The sequence below is a fragment of the Brachionichthys hirsutus genome, chromosome 10 (assembly GCF_040956055.1).
Source record: "Brachionichthys hirsutus isolate HB-005 chromosome 10, CSIRO-AGI_Bhir_v1, whole genome shotgun sequence".
Lineage (NCBI taxonomy): Eukaryota > Metazoa > Chordata > Actinopteri > Lophiiformes > Brachionichthyidae > Brachionichthys > Brachionichthys hirsutus.
The window spans coordinates 190,195-207,880 of NC_090906.1; the positions used below are offsets into that span (position 1 = coordinate 190,195).

A 17,686-nucleotide genomic window follows, 5' to 3' on the forward strand; every position below is an offset into this window, starting at 1 on the left:
GTCCTCGTCTTCCAGGTGTCCTCGTGTTGGACCAGCTTAGATGTGTCTCATGATGCTCTTTGAATCCAAAGTAATGAGTTTTCTTTCAGGGACGTTTCCCATTGACCTGACGAAGACCCGGCTGCAGGTCCAGGGTCAGTCCCAGTACATGGAGGTGCGCTACAGGGGCATGTTCCATGCCCTGTCCAGGATTCGGAAGGAGGAGGGCATCCGGGCGCTCTACTCTGGGTAGGAAATCTTTCCAGCTTCCCAAATGACACGGAAGGACTTGATCCAAGTCGTTCCGTTGTTCAACGTTAAGCCAGGCGGCGAGGAGAGGCTCTCCTCCAGGCTATCCACCATTTTGGACTTCTCCTCTCAGGATCTCTCCTGCCTTGTTGAGACAAGCTTCTTATGGGACGATCAAGATCGGGACCTACAACTCTCTGAAGAGGCTGTTCGTCAGTCGTCCGGAAGGTGAGCCGACCTAAGGGGCGGGGCTTTGAAGACGTTTTTCCAGCGAGAACGACACCGAGGAGTTTGTGTCCCTGAACTTCATTTCTGTGTGTCTCCTTCCAGACGAGAGGCTGCTCATCAACGTCTTCTGTGGCGTCGTGTCTGGAGTGTTCTCCTCGTCTCTGGCGAACCCCACCGACGTCCTCAAGGTGAGTCCTCGGAAGGACGAGGACGAACCAGCGCACACGCCCCGCTGGCACGTCCACACGCCCCGCTGGCACGTCCACACGCCCCGCTGGCACGTCCACACGCCCCGCTGGCACGTCCACACGCCCCGCTGGCACATCCACACGCCCCGCTGGCACGTCCACACGCCCCGCTGGCACGTCCACACGCCCCGCTGGCACGTCCACGCGCCCCGCTGGCACGTCCACGCGCCCCGCTGGCACGTCCACGCGCCCCGCTGGCACGTCCACGCGCCCCGCTGGCACATCCACGCGCCCCGCTGGCACGTCCACACGCCCCGCTGGCACGTCCACGCGCCCCGCTGGCACGTCCACGCGCCCCGCTGGCACGTCCACGCGCCCCGCTGGCACGTCCACGCGCCCCGCTGGCACGTCCACGCGCCCCGCTGGCACGTCCACGCGCCCCGCTGGCACGTCCACGCGCCCCGCTGGCACGTCCACGCGCCCCGCTGGCACGTCCACGCGCCCCGCTGGCACGTCCACGCGCCCCGCTGGCACGTCCACGCGCCCCGCTGGCACGTCCACGCGTCCCGCTGGCACGTCCACGCGCCCCGCTGGCACGTCCACGCGCCCCGCTGGCACGTCCACGCGCCCCGCTGGCACGTCCACGCGCCCCGCTGGCACGTCCACACGCCCCGCTAGCACGTCCACACGCCCCGCTGGCACGTCCACACGCCCCGCTGGCACGTCCACACGCCCCGCTAGCACATCCACACGCGCCGTTAGCACGCTCACATTCGCACATTTTGTAGTTTACAGGTGGCGTGGTAGAAGCGCTTGATTTCCTTGTCAGCTTCAGCGTCACGTGATTCGTCGTTCAGCGAGAATCAAATCAGTGCAGGAAAGAAGAGAAACGGAAGGGAGGACTGGAAGGATCCAGACTCAAAGCGTCTCAGCGTCTCAGCGTCTCAGCGTCTCAGCGTCTCAGCGTCTCAGCGTCTCGCTGTCTCCGCGGTGCGATTGGTTGTTCACGGAGACGCCCTCTGTTTGATTCCAGATCCGGATGCAGGCCCAGGGCAGCCTGCTCCAGGGCAGCATGACGTCCCACTTCATCAGCATCTACCAGGCGGAGGGCATCAGGGGGCTGTGGAGAGTGCGTTCTGCTTTAGCCTAGCTTAGCACGGAGCTCGGCGGGGTAAAAAGGGAATGACATGTTTGGGATCTTGTCTTCCTCCTCCTCTTCAGGGGGTCGTCCCGACGGCACAGCGCGCCGCCTTCGTGGTCGGCGTGGAACTTCCTGTCTATGACGCCACTAAGAAGCGCCTCATCGAGTCCGGCCTGATGGGGGACACCATTTGGACTCATTTTATGTACGTTTGTGATTATTTACAGGTATGAATGTAATAATTATAAAGTCCAGGTTGGACTCCCCATTGTCCCGCGTCACCCAGCTCAAGTTTCACGTGCGGCCTGGCGGGGGCGCTGGTGTCCAACCCCGTGGACGTGGTCCGGACCCGTGTGATGAACCAGCGGCTCCTGTCAGGAGGCCCCCTGTACAAAGGGACGCTGGACGGGCTGAGGCAGACGTGGACTAACGAGGGCTTCTCGGCCCTCTATAAGGGCTTCTGGCCCAACTGGCTGCGACTGGGACCCTGGAACATCATGGTATCCTTCAGAACCGGCCCGCCGGACCACAGCCCGTCTCCTCCGGTCATTGTCTGTATTCATGTAGATGATGGCTTTAAAAATCTTTGTCGCTCCTGCTAGCATGCTAGCTTTATGTTGCTCCTGCTAGCATGCTAGCTTTATTTAGCTCCTGCTAGCTTTATGTCGCTCCTGCTAGCATGCTAGCTTTATGCTGCTCCTGCTAGCTTTATGTCGCTCCCGCTAGCATGTTATCTTTATGTCGCTCCTGCTAGCATGTTAGCTTTATGTCGCTCCTGCTAGCATGCTAGCTTTATGTTGCTCCTGCTATCATGCTAACTTTATGTCGCTCCTGCTAGCATGCTAGCTTTATGCTGCTCCTGCTAGCATGCTAGCTTTATGCCGCTCCTGCTGGCATGTTAGCTTTATGCTGCTCCTGCTAGCATGCTAGCTTTATGTAGCTTCCTGTACTGGTTACATGTTTTTACGTCGTTGGTGCTTCTGATTTGAAACCGTGAAGTTTTCCTTTAACGCTCGTCTCAGTTCTTCATGACCTTCGAGCAGCTGAAGCTCCAGTTTTAACCCCGGTTAGCGGAGCCCCCCCCCCGCTTCAAGCGGTGTCGTCTCCTCGTCCCATCGGTTTTATTTATCCTTGTTTTAAAGACTGATCAAGGCGACCTTTGACACTCCATGCAGCTAAACGTTCGCTAAGATCTAAAAATGTGGAAAGGAGGCGGAGCTCGGGGGTTAAAGGGGTGGAGTCTTTCTGAAAAGACAAACGACGATCCTCCGCTTGACCTGAACAAACCGAGGACTGAAGAGTCGTTTCAGACGTTCCACCTGTTGCCCCGGGAGACGGGGACGAAGACGTTTCTTTGGTTCTTTGTTCCCGCTTCGCTGCGGTACCGCTCGCCGGCGTCAGCGACCCGAGGCGCTGGCACGATGCCCTTTTAGCACCGCCACTGGATTTCTTTTCACGTTGTTCTGAGAGTTTTGTTTGTAGAGAACCGGGTCCAGTAGAACCAGGAGGTCTCGGTTCTGTCCTAGCATGAAAGCAGCTTTTGCGGTCCTGAACGAACATCGCAAACATGAGGATACCTCAGCTTCTAATGTGTATGCTAGGCTAGGCTAGGCTAGGCTAGGCTACTACCTGAATGCCGTGCTATACAGCTAACTTCATGATCACGTTAGCCTACAGGTGAAAATGAGGATGAGACTGAAGGTCGACCCAATGACATCATCACCAGGAAGAGATCGGATTGGTTAGATTTAGGGAGATCAAAGTAAAACAGCATTAGCGTTAGCATTAGCTTGGGAGGTGGTGACTGATATTTATTTATGCACTCATTCAATGTGAATGATGATGGTCATGCTGAGCCAATTAAACCACCATTTAGCACATTAGCATTAGCATTAGCATTGTTAAATCAGATCTCTACAATCTAATCCAGCTCATCTCCTCTAATCTCCTGACGGGCCCTGAAGGCACCTGAGACGAGGGGCGGGCTCTACCTCTGGAGGCGTGGCTTTGTTTCACTGGAACCGCCGATGGTTGAGTTTCGGCTTTATTGATCCGGATCGACTAGAAAGGCTTGTTTATTTATTTATCGTTGTTTTCCTCTTTGAACTGAACTGTTACGTTATAGAAATAGAATTATCTGAAGGTAACCAAATCCATTGGAGCTGATAGGTCAGAACGTAGCTCCGCCCCGCGGCCCGTTTGAAGGTGGTTCCTGTCAGTCAGAGACGGGATCTGGGTCGATGGTTCTGGAACCTGCTGCTGGTTTGGCTTTATTTGAATAAAAATATGCTTGTTCGGTTCTGCCTGGCGTTTTATTCCTAGACAGAACATGTTAAAGAACCTGCTCCAGGGTGGAGTAAAACCCGGTTCTATTCTCAGAACCTGCTCCAGGGTGGAGTAAAACCCGGTTCTATTCTCAGAACCTGCTCCAGGATGGAGTGAGACCCGGTTCTATTCTCAGAACCTGCTCCAGGATGGATGAAACCCGGTTCTATTCTCAGAACCTGCTCCAGGGTGGAGTAAAACCCGGTTCTATTCTCAGAACCTGCTCCAGGATGGAGTAAAACCCGGTTCTATTCTCAGAACCTGCTCCAGGGTGGAGTGAGACCCGGTTCTATTCTCAGAACCTGCTCCAGGGTGGAGTAAAACCCGGTTCTATTCTCAGAACCTGCTCCAGGATGGAGTGAGACCCGGTTCTATTCTCAGAACCTGCTCCAGGATGGATGAAACCCGGTTCTATTCTCAGAACCTGCTCCAGGGTGGAGTAAAACCCGGTTCTATTCTCAGAACCTGCTCCAGGGTGGAGTAAAACCCGGTTCTATTCTCAGAACCTGCTCCAGGATGGATGAAACCCGGTTCCATTCTCAGAACCTGCTCCAGGGTGGAGTGAAACCCGGTTCCATTCTCAGAACCTGCTCCAGGGTGGAGTGAAACCCGGTTCCATTCTCAGAACCTGCTCCAGGGTGGAGTGAAACCCGGTTCCATTCTCAGAACCTGCTCCAGGATGGATGAAACCCGGTTCCATTCTCAGAACCTGCTCCAGGATGGATGAAACCCGGTTCTGTTCTCAGAACCTGCTCCAGGGTGGAGTGGAACCCGGTTCTCAGGTCACGTGACCACAAATCGAATGTCAAACTGGAATGAATCCGTGCTGCGTTTACGGACCGTGGGGAGAACTCACGCTCAGCTGAGTGTGTGGGGGCGGGGCCTAATTAGTAAACCAGCTGCAGGTGTGTCACGCACCTGCACCGGTTGCATCTCAGGAGCGTCTTGAAGGCGCTGCTGCGCCGCGTCCGCGTTCAGATCTGGATCTGTCGGTGCCGGTGCCGGTCCGGGTTCTGCGTGGAGCCCCCGCAGCAGATATGTTTGCTTAGCGCCTCCGTCCCGGTACTTTTACCCGTTTTTAACCGAGCATCGTTCCGTCCCGCCATGAAGGAGGAGATCGCTGCCGCCGTGTTCTTCATGGCCCGGCTGGTCAAGCGGTACGGCGGTCTGGACCACGAGGACCGGGACCGGTTCGCTGCGGCGCTCACCTCCGTCCTGTTTGAGAGCTACAAAAACCACTGGCACCCGAACGCACCAAGCAGGGGCCAGGCCTACAGGTGAGCCGGGCTCCTCCCGAACCGGGTCGCATAGCCGGACCGGGCTCCTCCCGAACCGGGTCACATAGCAGGACCGGGCTCCTCCCGAACCGGGTCACATAGCCGGACCGGGATCCTCCCGAACCGGGTCAGATAGCAGGACCGGGATCCTCCCGAACCGGGTCACATAGCCGGACCGGGATTCTCCCGAGCCGGGTCACATAGCAGGACCGGGATCCTCCCGAACCGGGTCACGTAGCAGGACCGGGCTCCTCCCGAACCGGGTCACATAGCAGGACCGGGCTCCTGTAGAACCGGGTCGCTTGGCGGGACCGGCCTCTCCGTTAAATCGAGCGGATGAAGCTACGACGAACCGGAGAGATTTAATCGGTGTGATTTTATCGATCTGGACCGATGACGTAAAGCCCGTTTATCTGCTTGAATAAAGTTCACGTAAACTTTATTCGACCGTAAATGGAGTTCCCCTTTGGGTCTTTGTGTCTCAGGATCTTTACCGGCTGTGGCCTCTCGTTTCAGGTGTCTTCGTATGAACCGGGTTCTGCTGCGGGACCCGGTTCTGCAGCAGGCCTGTGAGCGGGGCGGGGTCCCGTACGGGGATCTCGGCCTCCCGCGGGAGCTGACGGTGTGGGTGGACCCTGGGGAGGTGTCCTGCAGGTCAGAGGGTCGGGACGCTCCAGATTGCCGTTGCTCGACGTTGCGTTGAGGCCGTGCTGAGGACTTCCTGTTCTGCTGCACCTGTGCAGGTACGGCGAACGCAGCAGTCCGTTCTGCGTCTCGGCATTGGACCGCTGTCGCCGTGGAGATGGGGAATTCTCCCGCCGCGTCCACGACGCCGTGGAGCGAGCGAGCCTCGACATCCCGTCAGGAAGCTCTTCGGATGAGGACGAGGAGGGCGGTGGCCACAACAGCCCTAGTAGCTCCGCCCTCTCTGCGCCGGCCCCGCCCCCCAACCCAGAGCCCAAGACCATTCCGACCGTCAGCAATCCCAACAGCGTGTACCGGGTAGGTTGACTGCATGGCAGATGTCTCTGTCCTGGTCTTCCATGCTAACGTGCAGCGCCACCTGCTGCCCTGGAGGGCGACTCGACGGCTGCTCCGTTCCGTAACGGCTCTCCTCCTCCTCCTCCTCCTCCTCAGCTCAGCGAGTTCTCTCCTGCTGCTCCTCAGACCTGGCTGAGGGAGAAGCGGAAGGCCTTTGGCGGGGATTCGTTCCCGCCTCACATTCCCTCCGCTGCAGCCCCGCCCCCTCCGTTCTCCAGCCAGAGAGGCTTCAAGTCCTACCGACCCTCGTTCACGTTCGCCGGGCCTCGTGTCGACAAGTACCACTGGGTCAGCAAGTCCCGGTCCTAGCGGTGCTTGGACACGGAACCGGTTGGAGCCGGGACGGCGGCCGTGATGCGCTCGGTGCGTCTAAAGGATAAGAGTCTTACTCGTATGTTGTTTAAAGGAATGCTGTTTAAGTATATTTTAATTCTGGAATATTGAAGTATTTTAAGTAAGTCTCTTCTAAACTGTTTTAGATTTAACGTTTCAGTGTAAATAAAGTTCCGTTTGAACGGTCGTTGAAAAGAAATAAATGCATCCATTTCAGCTCCGCGGGCTCGTTTCCTTGTTTCTAACGTCCGACGGCGCCCGGGCGCCGTCCGGGACGGGAGCGGTCGTTCTGCTACCGTGACGCCAACAGGAAGTCAGACGAGCTTCCAGACTCCCAAACGTCCCTCAAGCTTCACGCATCCGTCCAAGTGTCTCTCTGTGATAGGACAGAGGGACAGGTCTGCGAGACAGTGGTGAGGACAGCCATGATGGACGGCTTAGAGACAGTGGCTCTGAGGAAAAGACAGGAGGCGGGGCTAGAAGTGGAGGAGATCAATAATGCTCCTGACCCCGCCGACATTCAGTCGTTCACTCGTTCACACAGGAAATGTGGGCGCCTCGTGCCTAAGGACACAACGACAGTGTACACATGTGCCCGAGCCGGGAATCGAACCGCCAACCTCTCGATCGTAGGACGACCCGCTCAACCGCCCGCGCCACCATCGCCCGATGCTGAGGTTCTCCTTGGGAGTGCCGGGCTGGGCAGGATTAGAAATGAGACAATGAGAGGGACAGTGAAGGTTAGACGTTCTGGAGACAAGGTCAGAGGGACCAGACTTTGATGGTTTGGACATGTCCAGAGGAGAGACGGGGACGATATCGGTAGACGGATGCTGAGGATGGAACTGCCAGGGAACAGGACTAGAGGACGACCCAGGAGGAGAGACACGGACGTAGTGAGGGAGGACGATGGGTTGCTGTGGCGACGGGACAGGAAGGTACTGGAGTAGTAGTAGTAGTAGTAGTAGTAGTAGTAGTAGATGGATATCTGGATCACTATCATAATGTATGTGATGAGATTGAGTTAGACCCATCTTCACGTTTTTATTCAACGACGTCCATCCAGCAGTTTCTCCAGAATCCTGCAAACAAACAAGCAACAAACAGATAAACAACAAACAACAAACAGACAAACAAACAGACAAACAAACAAAAAACAGACAAACAACAACAAACAGACAAACAACAGAAAAACAGACAAACAACAAACAGATAAACAACAACAAACAACAAACAGATAAACAACAACAAACAACAAACAGATAAACAACAACAGACAGACAAACAAACAAACAGACAAACAACAACAAACAGACAAACAACAGAAAAACAAACAACAAACAGATAAACAACAACAAACAACAAACAGATAAACAACAACAGACAGACAAACAACAAACAGAAAAACAGACAAACAATAAACAACAACAGACAAACAACAAACAGAAAAACAGATAAACAACAACAGACAAACAGACAAACAACAAACAAACAACAAACAGACAAACAAACAACAAACAGATAAACAACAACAAACAACAAACAGAAAAACAAACAAACAACAAACAGACAAACAAACAACAAACAAACAGCAAACAGATAAACAACAACAAACAGCAAACAAACAGAAAAACAGACAAACAAACGACAAACAGACAAACAGACAAACAACAAACAAACAGCAAACAACAAACAGACAAACAGATAAACAAACAACAGAAAAACAGACAAACAAATGACAGACAAACAGACAAACAAACAACAAACAGACAAACAACAACAAACAGACAAACAAACAACAGAAAAACAGACAAACAAACAACAAACAGATAAACAACAACAAACAGACAAACAACAAACAAACAACAAACAGACACAACCTCTTTGGCGGAGTAAATAAATCGGATTCTGTCAGACCGGAACAGGAATGACGTGTCCTTGTACTATTTGTTGGTCGCAGTTGCGCCAACCAATAAGCCAATCACGTGTTACCTTCATTCCGTCCGTGAGCGGTCCACAGACTGTCTCCGTCGGAGCGACGAGCGGACGTCACATCCGGTCGTATATAACTTGCCACGAGTTAGCGGCGAATTTGGAGAGTGTCCATTTTGAGCAGGGATTCTGCGTCTCCGTTAATTATTCCGCTGAAAGTAAGACTTTTATTTGCTTCTAGTTATTTTGGGTTCCCGTAAATGTCAGAATGTTCGATTCTCTCCGCGGCACTTCCGTCGATGACCTTCCGCGCGGCTCGTGCCTTTATGCGCTGTTTTCATAAGCGTTAGCTTTCTGCTAGCCACGGCGATGCTAGGTGCCGTATTGTCGTTGCTTGGTGAAATGGCTGGGCCGGGTTCGGGCTGCGGGTTCGGGCTGCGGGTTCGGTGCTCTCGTTACCCACCGGGGCGTTCCTGCTCGTTCCCCTTTCAGCACCGACCGCGCTTTTTGCAGGATTTTTGTTTCGGGCTAGGTCGGCTAGCGGCTGGCGGCTAGCGGTTAGCCGGGCCTCCACTCTGAGAGCGGCACCGAATCAAAGCGCGTCCGCCGGGCACGGAGACGTCCCCCGGTGTGTTGACTTCTGGCGTTCAGCACGGTCGGTCCACGCGCGTGACGGTGACGCGCGGATTGTTTAATGACGGCACCAATATGAAGGAAGCGGGAACGAGGCGTGAAGCCCGCTAGCTTCAGCTAGCATGGTCGCCGTGTGGCGTTCAATAACACCTGGGAAATGTGCCCGTGAAGCGAGCCGTTTGGGCTCGAACCTGAGGGGGAGGCAGTTGGGTCGGAACCGGGATCCGAACCGACACGTTTCTGTAAAAGCTCCATTTATTCTTCTTAATCTGGTCCGATTTCGCTCTCCGGGCGTCGATGACGTCATCAACACACGCGGTTCCAGCCGGTTCCGGTGTTCATCCCGTCCTGTGTCAGTCTCTCAGAGCCCGCTCTCACGATGGCAGACAGCGAGACCCTCTTCATGGAGACCTCCGACCAGAACGGGGACGAGGACCAGAACGGCGCCGAGCAGGAGCTCATGGTGGGGGACGAGAGCCAGGACAACGGGACGGACGGGGGCAAGATCGACGCCAGCAAGGGGGAGGAGGACGCCGGGTGGGTCCACGATCGGTCCTCCCTGATTAGGGGGCGTTCAGGACCTGAGGACGGAGGGGTCAACGTGTGTTGTGGAACCCTGGCCCCCCACGGGGGCGGCGCCGGTGCGTTGTTTAACGGTCTCCTTCTGCGTTGACAGGAAAATGTTCGTGGGGGGCCTCAGCTGGGACACGAGTAAAAAGGACCTGAAGGATTACTTCACGAAGTTCGGCGAGGTGTCGGATTGCACCATCAAGATGGACTCCAACACGGGCCGGTCCCGGGGCTTCGGCTTCGTCCTCTTCAAGGACTCCAGCAGCGTGGATAAGGTCCTCCTCGTCCTCGTGCGGGTCACACCTTTAGTTCCTGTGGGCGGGGCTAACTGGAAGGCGTGTCTGCAGGTGCTGCAGCAGAAGGAGCACAGACTGGACGGACGCCCGATCGACCCCAAGAGGGCGATGGCCATGAAGAAGGAGCCCGTGAAGAAGATCTTCGTCGGGGGCCTGAACCCCGACGCCACAGAGGACGCCATCAGGGAATACTTCGGGACCTTTGGAGAGGTCAGTCGCGGCGTTTCGGGTTCTGACCTCTGACCCGGCAGCGGCGGCTCGTGAGGAAGAGGAGGGTGTTTAGTGAACGTCAGAGCGGTTCTAGAATGTTTGACGGGAGACGGAATGTCCTGAACGCCGCTGCCCCCCCCCCCCCCCTGCAGATCGAGACCATCGAGCTTCCCATCGACCCAAAGTCGAAGAAGAGGAGGGGCTTCATCTTCATCACATACAAAGACGAAGCCAACGTCAAGAAGTGTCTGGAGAAGAAATACCACAACATCGAGGGCGGCCGGGTACGCTGGCCTCAGTCTCTGGTCCTGGTCCTGGTCCGGGTCCGGGTCCGGGTCCGGGTCCGGGGCCTCTGTCCTCATTGCGTCCTAAGTGTCCCCGTCTGCTGTCCTCCAGTGTGAGCTGAAGATCGCCCAGCCCAAGGAGGTGTACCAGCAGCAGCAGCAGCAGTACGGGGGCCGCGGCGGCGGCGGGGGCTGGGGGGCCCGCGGCGGCGCCCGGGGGCGTGGCGGTAAGACTTCTGTTCTACTGCTTGTGGACACGATGAAACCCCCTCTGACGCGGGGACGCTGCTGTCCCAGGTCAGGGCCAGAGCTGGAACCAGGGCTACGGGGGCAACTGGAACCAGGGCTACGGGAACCAGGGCAGCTACGGGGGCTACGGCGGCTACGGGGGCTACGGCAGTTACGACTACTCTTCTGGTTACTATGGTTACGGCCCCGGCTACGATTACAGTAAGTAGCCGCAGGGTTGCCGTGTTTGCCGGCGTCCCCAGAAAGACCGTGACCCCCCCTGTCCTCTGTCCCACAGACCAGGGCGACGCCAACTACGGGAAGACCCCGAGGAGGGGGGCGCACCAGGCCGGCTACAAGCCCTACTGATCACCGGGCAGCGCAGGTAAGCACAACGGGGGGGGGGGGGGCCTTCCTGTGGGGCGTGACCTAAACGTGTCCGTCTGTCGCCCAGCAGGGATCCAATGAGACGCCGGCGCCGCGCTGATGGCTCCGCCTCTTTTATGACAGAAGACCATTTGTACAGAAACAATGTAACTTCCTTTTTTAGCCCGTTTCTCGGTTTGTTTTCCCGTCGGTGTTTTTGAGTTGCTTTCCTCCACATTTCCACAGGAAGTGTAATTTTGACTGTACTTTTTGGTACCTGTTGATTCTAATGTATTGTAAGGCGTGTCTTTTACCTGTGCTCCTTCGCGGGGTGAGAATCTTGGCGCTGTAAAGGAGCTTTTTGAAAAATAAAAACTTTTCGCTAACTTTTTGTTCCCTTTCCAGAGTTGTTGTTGAATCAGGTTTAAAATTTCATTTCAAAATATTTTGTTTTTGTCGGACCCGATTGAGTTGTAGAACCAGAAATGTGAACCTTGTTGTTGACCCCCCCCCCCCCCCCCCCCCCCGTGGCTTCAATTTCGGCTGTCTGTAGACGCATGGGATGTAACCCGAGACAGGAGCCACGCCTCCAGCAGCTTTAAATCCCGCCCCCGCTGCTTTTAGAACGTCTCGATGTAATAAACTCTCTCATTGGTCATCTGTGTACTTGGAATACTTGATGTTTGACCCCCCCCCCCCCACCCCCCCGAGGGACCAAGCTGAGCGTTGTGTTGTGCTAACGCCGTAGCAGCTTAGCTTTAGCTTTCTAGCGTAGCAATGTGGCTAAAGGCGGGAACGAACTGGAGCCCAGTGTGACCTCGGGGGTCAACAGAAGACACGCCCACTTCACTGACGGCCTGAGACAGTTCTCCCTGAAGACACGCCCACTGCATCACCTGCGTCCTGGGGGCGTGTGCTCCCCAGGTAAGCGACACACCTGCGTGTCCAGCTGAGACTCGAACCTCGTTGGAGCGTTCGCTGCTGGTCGGCGTGTTTCAGCTTGGGCCTCCGTGTTCGGGGTCGTGAACCGACGACCTTCTGTGGCTTCGAGTTGATGAAATGTCCTTTTTCTATTGGCTGACGGGCCGGTGGGTTCGGTCGCTGCCTCCGTCTGGCTCCGCCTCTTGTGTGCGCGGTGAAAACGCAAAGCTAATACTCTGACAATGAACGCGCCACTGCCACCTACTGTAGTGGATGTGCAATTACACTTTGGACGAGTACACCGGCAAAAGAAAGGCATGCTTCAGACGCCCCCCCCCCCCAGTTCTTTGCGTACTTTTGTTTTTGCAGCCGGACGGGATCGATCTTCCTGATAGGTTTAAGACCCGCTTTGATTTGGTTTCCATGACGATGAATTCTGTTCTGTAGCTGTTTGGCTAGGTCACTAGTTTCTGTTTGTTTATTAAAAAAACTTGTGTTGATGTTTGCTGCAACCCCGTGTGTGTGCGTGCGTGCGTGTGCGTGCGCGTCCTATTCTAATCGATGTTTACGGCCCGGGCAAGAAGACGCTGAACGTGTGCCAGTGTTACTGCAGCTGATCACGCGCACAATCACACGCACGCACACACACACACAGACTGTGTTTGTGGTTGAAGCTGCTGCAGGATAACTCCTCCTCCTCCTCCTCCTCCTCCTGCTCCTCCTCGGTGCTGTTAATGGAGTCACTGACAGTACAAGCTCCTCCCTCTCTCCCACCTCCCTGCTCCTCCTCTTTCTCCCCCTCACACATTTCCACATGCGTGCGCCCCCCTCTCCCTCCTCCTCCTCCTCCTCCTGCTCCTCCTCGGTGCTGTTAATGGAGTCACTGACAGTACAAGCTCCTCCCTCTCTCTCCCACCTCCCTGCTCCTCCTCCTCTAACATCTCTCTCCTCTCCCTGCGTCTCCTTCCTGTGCAGACTTGAGGAGCGCTGGAGGAGCGCACTCAGAGCCATGTCGATGCAACAGCAGCGCTTCCTCTTCCTCTTCCTCTTCCTCTTCCTCCGTGTGGCTCTGCCTGCTTCCTGTCTGGAACCGGTCCGCTCCGGGGGGATTTAAACGCTCGTGGTTCTGGTGCTCTGGATCTCATCGGGAATACCCTTCCTCCGACTGCTGACCGTGTCTCTGCCTCGGATCCAGATCCCGGTCCCGGTCCCGGTCCCGGTCCGAGGAACCAGCATGTCGGAGGCACCTGTGCTGGACTCCAGCCTCTAGACCGGACCGGATTACCCAGATTAGCCGTCTGACTCAGAGGTAAGACGTTCTGTCCTCTGTGCTCTGGTTCTGGACTTTGTCGGGTTGGGTCCAGCGATGTGATCGGTCCTGGTTCTGGTCCAGTTCCTTTATGGGGGGGGGGGTCCTTCACCCTGGCTGTGTCCCCGGAGGATCTCCGGGGACATTACACGCTCCACTCCAGAGCTTGGCGCTCCAAGCGGGAATGCTTGGAGCGGATTGGACTTCCTGTCTGAGCGGAACCATCTCACCTCAGGGCCGGCTCGTGGAGACACAAACCCCCCCCCCGTCCCCGTCCCGGAAGTGCGTCCTGATCTGAACACGAGTTGGACTCCATGCTGTCAGAAACATGAGGCTGTGGGCGGAGTTTCAGTGTTCTCACCTCAAAAACAACCCACAGTGATTGGACACAGTGACCTGATGACATCACCATCAGAGTCTGGTCCAGATCCAGGTCCTAGTCTTGGTGATCCCTGCTGGCCTGAGATCAGATTGATCTTCAGTTCCTGATCTGGATCCTGATCATTTGTTGGTTCACAGTTTCAATCAGACACAAGGTTGTGTGTGTGTGTGTGTGTGTGTGTGGGGGGGGGGGGGGGGGCAGCACAAAATGAAGGCTTGCTTTCTTTGCACTAATTACCAAGCAACAGTCGCTGCTAATTGTCTTTAAGTATCCAGCAGCAGGAGTCCTGGAGGAGGAGCAGAACCAAGCGGGTCGGTCCGATGGCCGGAAGCCGGTTCAGAACAAACTGAAGCATCCAATGAAAACGTCGTAGAGAATCTTCTTCTGTCGTTTGTGATGCAGAAGATTTACTTTGTTGAATAATTAGAATTTGGACGAGGGTTTAATTGAATGGGCCGGGCCGGTTCTGGTCGGGCCGGGTCGGTGTATCGTAACCTGAGATCAGGGTAGGAAACCGCTAGCGAGGTTCTCTGTAGAACGTGTCTTGCTTTGGAACGCTGGTCGGTCTCTGGTCGGTGTCTGGTCGGTGTCTGGTCGGTCTCTGGTCGGTGTCTGGTCGGTGTCTGGTCGGTCTCTGATCGGTCTCTGGTCGGTCTCTGGTCGGTCTCTGGTCGGTCTCTGGTCGGTCTCTGGTCGGTCTCTGGTCGGTCTAAAGCAGATGTTTGTGATCGAGGAGATGAAATACCTGCAGCCACTCAGAGAACTACAATTGGGGGGGGCAGGTTAGCCTGATTAGAAGATACTTATAGATCTCTGATTGGTCACTGTTGACCTCTGACCTCATTCATACAAACGGCTAGAACAACATGTACCTGCAGCAGTGTTAGCAATGCGTGCTACGGTAGCTTTCGTATGCTCTTTAGCCCCTCCCCCAGCTCGGGAGGCGGAGCGTCTGGCCCCCCAGACTCAACGCCCCTCTGTACCCAAGTAGTAGCTGCCCCCCCCCCCCCCACTCATTGATTGTCTGGGGGGGGCAGCTGTTAATAACTCTCCCACTGTGTCCACGCGCTGTGGACTAATTAGAAGACACTGCTGCAGGCCGGGGGGGTGTGTGTGTGTGTAGGTGTGTGTGTAGGTGTGTGTGTGTGTGTGTGTGTGTGTGTGTAGGTGTGTGTGTGTGTGTGTGTGTGTGTAGGTGTGTGTGTGTGTGTGTGTAGGTGTGTGTGTGTGTGTGTGTGTGTAGGTGTGTGTGTGTGTGTGTGTGTGTGTAGGTGTGTGTGTGTGTGTGTAGGTGTGTGTTTGTGTGTGTGTGTAGGTAGGTGTGTGTGTGTGTGTGTGTAGGTAGGTGTGTGTGTGTGTGTGTGTAGGTGTGTGTTTGTGTGTGTGTGTGTGTAGGTGTGTGTGTGTGTGTGTGTGTGTGTGTAGGTGTGTGTGTGTGTAGGTGTGTGTGTGTGTGTGTGTGTGTGTAGGTGTGTGTGTGTGTGTGTGTAGGTGTGTGTAGGTGTGTGTGTGTGTGTGTAGGTGTGTGTTTGTGTGTGTGTGTGTGTAGGTGTGTGTGTGTGTAGGTGTGTGTGTGTAGGTGTGTGTTTGTGTGTGTGTGTGTGTGTGTAGGTGTGTGTGTGTAGGTGTAGGTGTGTGTGTGTGTGTGTGTAGGTGTGTGTGTGTGTAGGTGTGTGTGTGTGTGTGTGTGTGTGTGTAGGTGTGTGTGTGTGTGTGTGTGTGTGTGTGGGTGTGTGTGTGTGTAGGTGTGTGTGTGTGTGTGTGTAGGTGTGTGTTTGTGTGTGTGTGTGTGTGTGTGTGTGTGTGTGTAGGTGTGTGTGTGTGTGTGTGTGTGTAGGTGTGTGGGTGTGTGTGTGTGTGTGTGTGTGTAGGTGTGTGTTTGTGTGTTGTCAGGATGAGCCGTTAAAACGACTCCTGCTTCCACTTTAATGTTGCTTTCCTGGAGCGAGATGGATGGATGAAGGATGATGGATGGATGGATGATGGATGGATTGATGGATGGATGGATGGATGGATTGATGGATGGATGATGAAGGATGATGGATGGATGGAGGATGGATGGATGGAAGAAGGATGATGATGGATGGTGGTGGATGGATGAAGGACGGATGAAGGATGGATGGTGTAAAAGCTGAGGTCGGGAGGGAGGAGTGGAGGCGTGGCCGAGGACATGAGCGAACTGCTCGAATGAAACCTGAGAGGATGAGGAGGGTTCGAGGAAGGTCCCATCAGACCATGTTTTCATTTCCTGTCGGTTTTCATTTCGTTCCTTTCATTTCCTTTTGCTCATTTCCTGTTTTCTTTCCCTCTCTTCCTGTTTAAGGTGTGTCTCTGTGGCCCCGCCTTCTTCTCCCTTCATACCTCCTTCAGGTAGTGAACATGGGGGTTTTCAGGAGCTGAGGACAGGTTAGCATTAGCTTAGCTTGTAGCCCCTGGTTGGAGGAATAATCGGCCTCTCATGGGGGGGGGGGGTTCTCCTGACACAGCCTGCCTTTCATTAACCCGTCCTGACCTCATTAAGTCACAGCCCTGCTCTGATTGGCCTGCGGGGCAGGGGCGGGGGCTGCAGCCTGTCGACCTCCAACCTTCAGTACAAAATAAAACAAATTCCAGGTTTGTGGTGCCCGACCCGGAGCACAGGTTAGGGCAGGGGTGGGCAAACTTCTTTGACTCGCGGGCCACAATGGGTTCTAAAATTTGACAGAGGGGCGGGGCCAGGAACCGATGGATGGAGTGTTCGTGTGAACTAATATAGATGACATGTAAAAGTCATTACATGAAAGGATTTGGCCTTTTACAGGTAACATTACAGGGAAAAAGTGAGGTTTATAATGAAATTTTATTTAATGATATCATTCGGACAAGTTCGGCGGGCCGTATTGGAAAGCCTAACGGGCCGTATATGGCCCCCGGGCCTTAGTTTGCCCATGTCTGGGTTAGGGTTAGCATAAAGCGCTAACAGCCACCGTGATGAGTTAGCATAAAGCGCTAACATCCACCGTAATGAGTTAGCATAAAGCGCTAACCATCCACCGTGATGAGTTAGCATAAAGCGCTAACGGCCACCGTGATGAGTTAGCATAAAGCGCTAACCATCCACCATGATGAATTAGCATAAAGCGCTAACAGCCACCGTGATTAATTAGCATAAAGTGCTAACAGCCACCATGATGAGTTAGCATAAAGCGCTAACCATCCACCGTGATGAGTTAGCATAAAGCGCTAACATCCACCGTGATGAGTTAGCATAAAGCGCTAACATCCACCGTGATGAGTTAGCATAAAGCGCTAACAGCCACCGTGATGAGTTAGCATAAAGCGCCAACAGCCACCGTGATGGGTTAGCATAAAGCGCTAACAGCCACCGTGATGAGTTAGCATAAAGCGCTAACCATCCACCGTGATGAGTTAGCATAAAGCGCTAACCATCCACCGTGATGAGTTAGCATAAAGCCCCTCTCCTCGTCTCTGCCGTGGTTTACCTTTAATCGAGTAGGCGGGGACTCCCCCGGAGGCGGCTCCTCCTATAAACGACTCCGATTCTTCTTTCTTCTTCTGCAGTCGTTCATGTGTTGGAGTTAAAAGGGAGGCTGGAAGAGAGAATCTCAACCGGCGGTGGCGGCGCTGTGGATCAGAACATGACCTAACCTACAAAGAGGGAGGAAGAGGAGGAGGAGGAGCAGGAGGAGCAGGAGGAGAGAGGGATCATTGTGGCAGAGGAAGAGGAGCTTTGTTGGAGATGCTTTCTCCTCCCTCGCTCGCTGTCAAAGTGGAGGAGAGGAATTTGCACTCTG

The 17,686-nt window shown here is 54.7% G+C and overlaps 3 protein-coding genes across 3 annotated transcripts; all 3 read left to right on the top strand.

Annotated features, from left to right (window-relative positions):
- The first annotated feature begins 94 nt into the window (after positions 1-94).
- LOC137900424 (brain mitochondrial carrier protein 1-like) lies at positions 95-2,846 on the top strand. Its single transcript, XM_068744504.1, has 7 exons — positions 95-228; positions 362-456; positions 559-644; positions 1,678-1,773; positions 1,866-1,990; positions 2,072-2,285; positions 2,808-2,846. Exons 1-7 carry the CDS (start codon positions 149-151, stop codon positions 2,844-2,846), a joined length of 735 nt encoding a protein of 244 aa, XP_068600605.1. The 5' UTR covers positions 95-148.
- A 2,368-nt stretch (positions 2,847-5,214) lies between these two features.
- Positions 5,215-6,895, top strand: LOC137900657 (maternal B9.10 protein-like). The gene is made up of 4 exons (XM_068744781.1): positions 5,215-5,387; positions 5,904-6,041; positions 6,131-6,389; positions 6,525-6,895. The coding sequence occupies exons 1-4, from the start codon at positions 5,215-5,217 to the stop codon at positions 6,735-6,737; spliced, it is 783 nt and encodes a 260-aa protein (XP_068600882.1). The 3' UTR covers positions 6,738-6,895.
- A 1,905-nt stretch (positions 6,896-8,800) lies between these two features.
- LOC137900917 (heterogeneous nuclear ribonucleoprotein A/B-like) lies at positions 8,801-11,666 on the top strand. Its single transcript, XM_068745066.1, has 9 exons — positions 8,801-8,911; positions 9,684-9,863; positions 10,003-10,171; positions 10,244-10,402; positions 10,555-10,686; positions 10,799-10,913; positions 10,984-11,136; positions 11,213-11,299; positions 11,372-11,666. The coding sequence occupies exons 2-8, from the start codon at positions 9,706-9,708 to the stop codon at positions 11,281-11,283; spliced, it is 957 nt and encodes a 318-aa protein (XP_068601167.1). The 5' UTR covers positions 8,801-8,911; positions 9,684-9,705; the 3' UTR covers positions 11,284-11,299; positions 11,372-11,666.
- Positions 11,667-17,686: the final 6,020 nt, after the last annotated feature.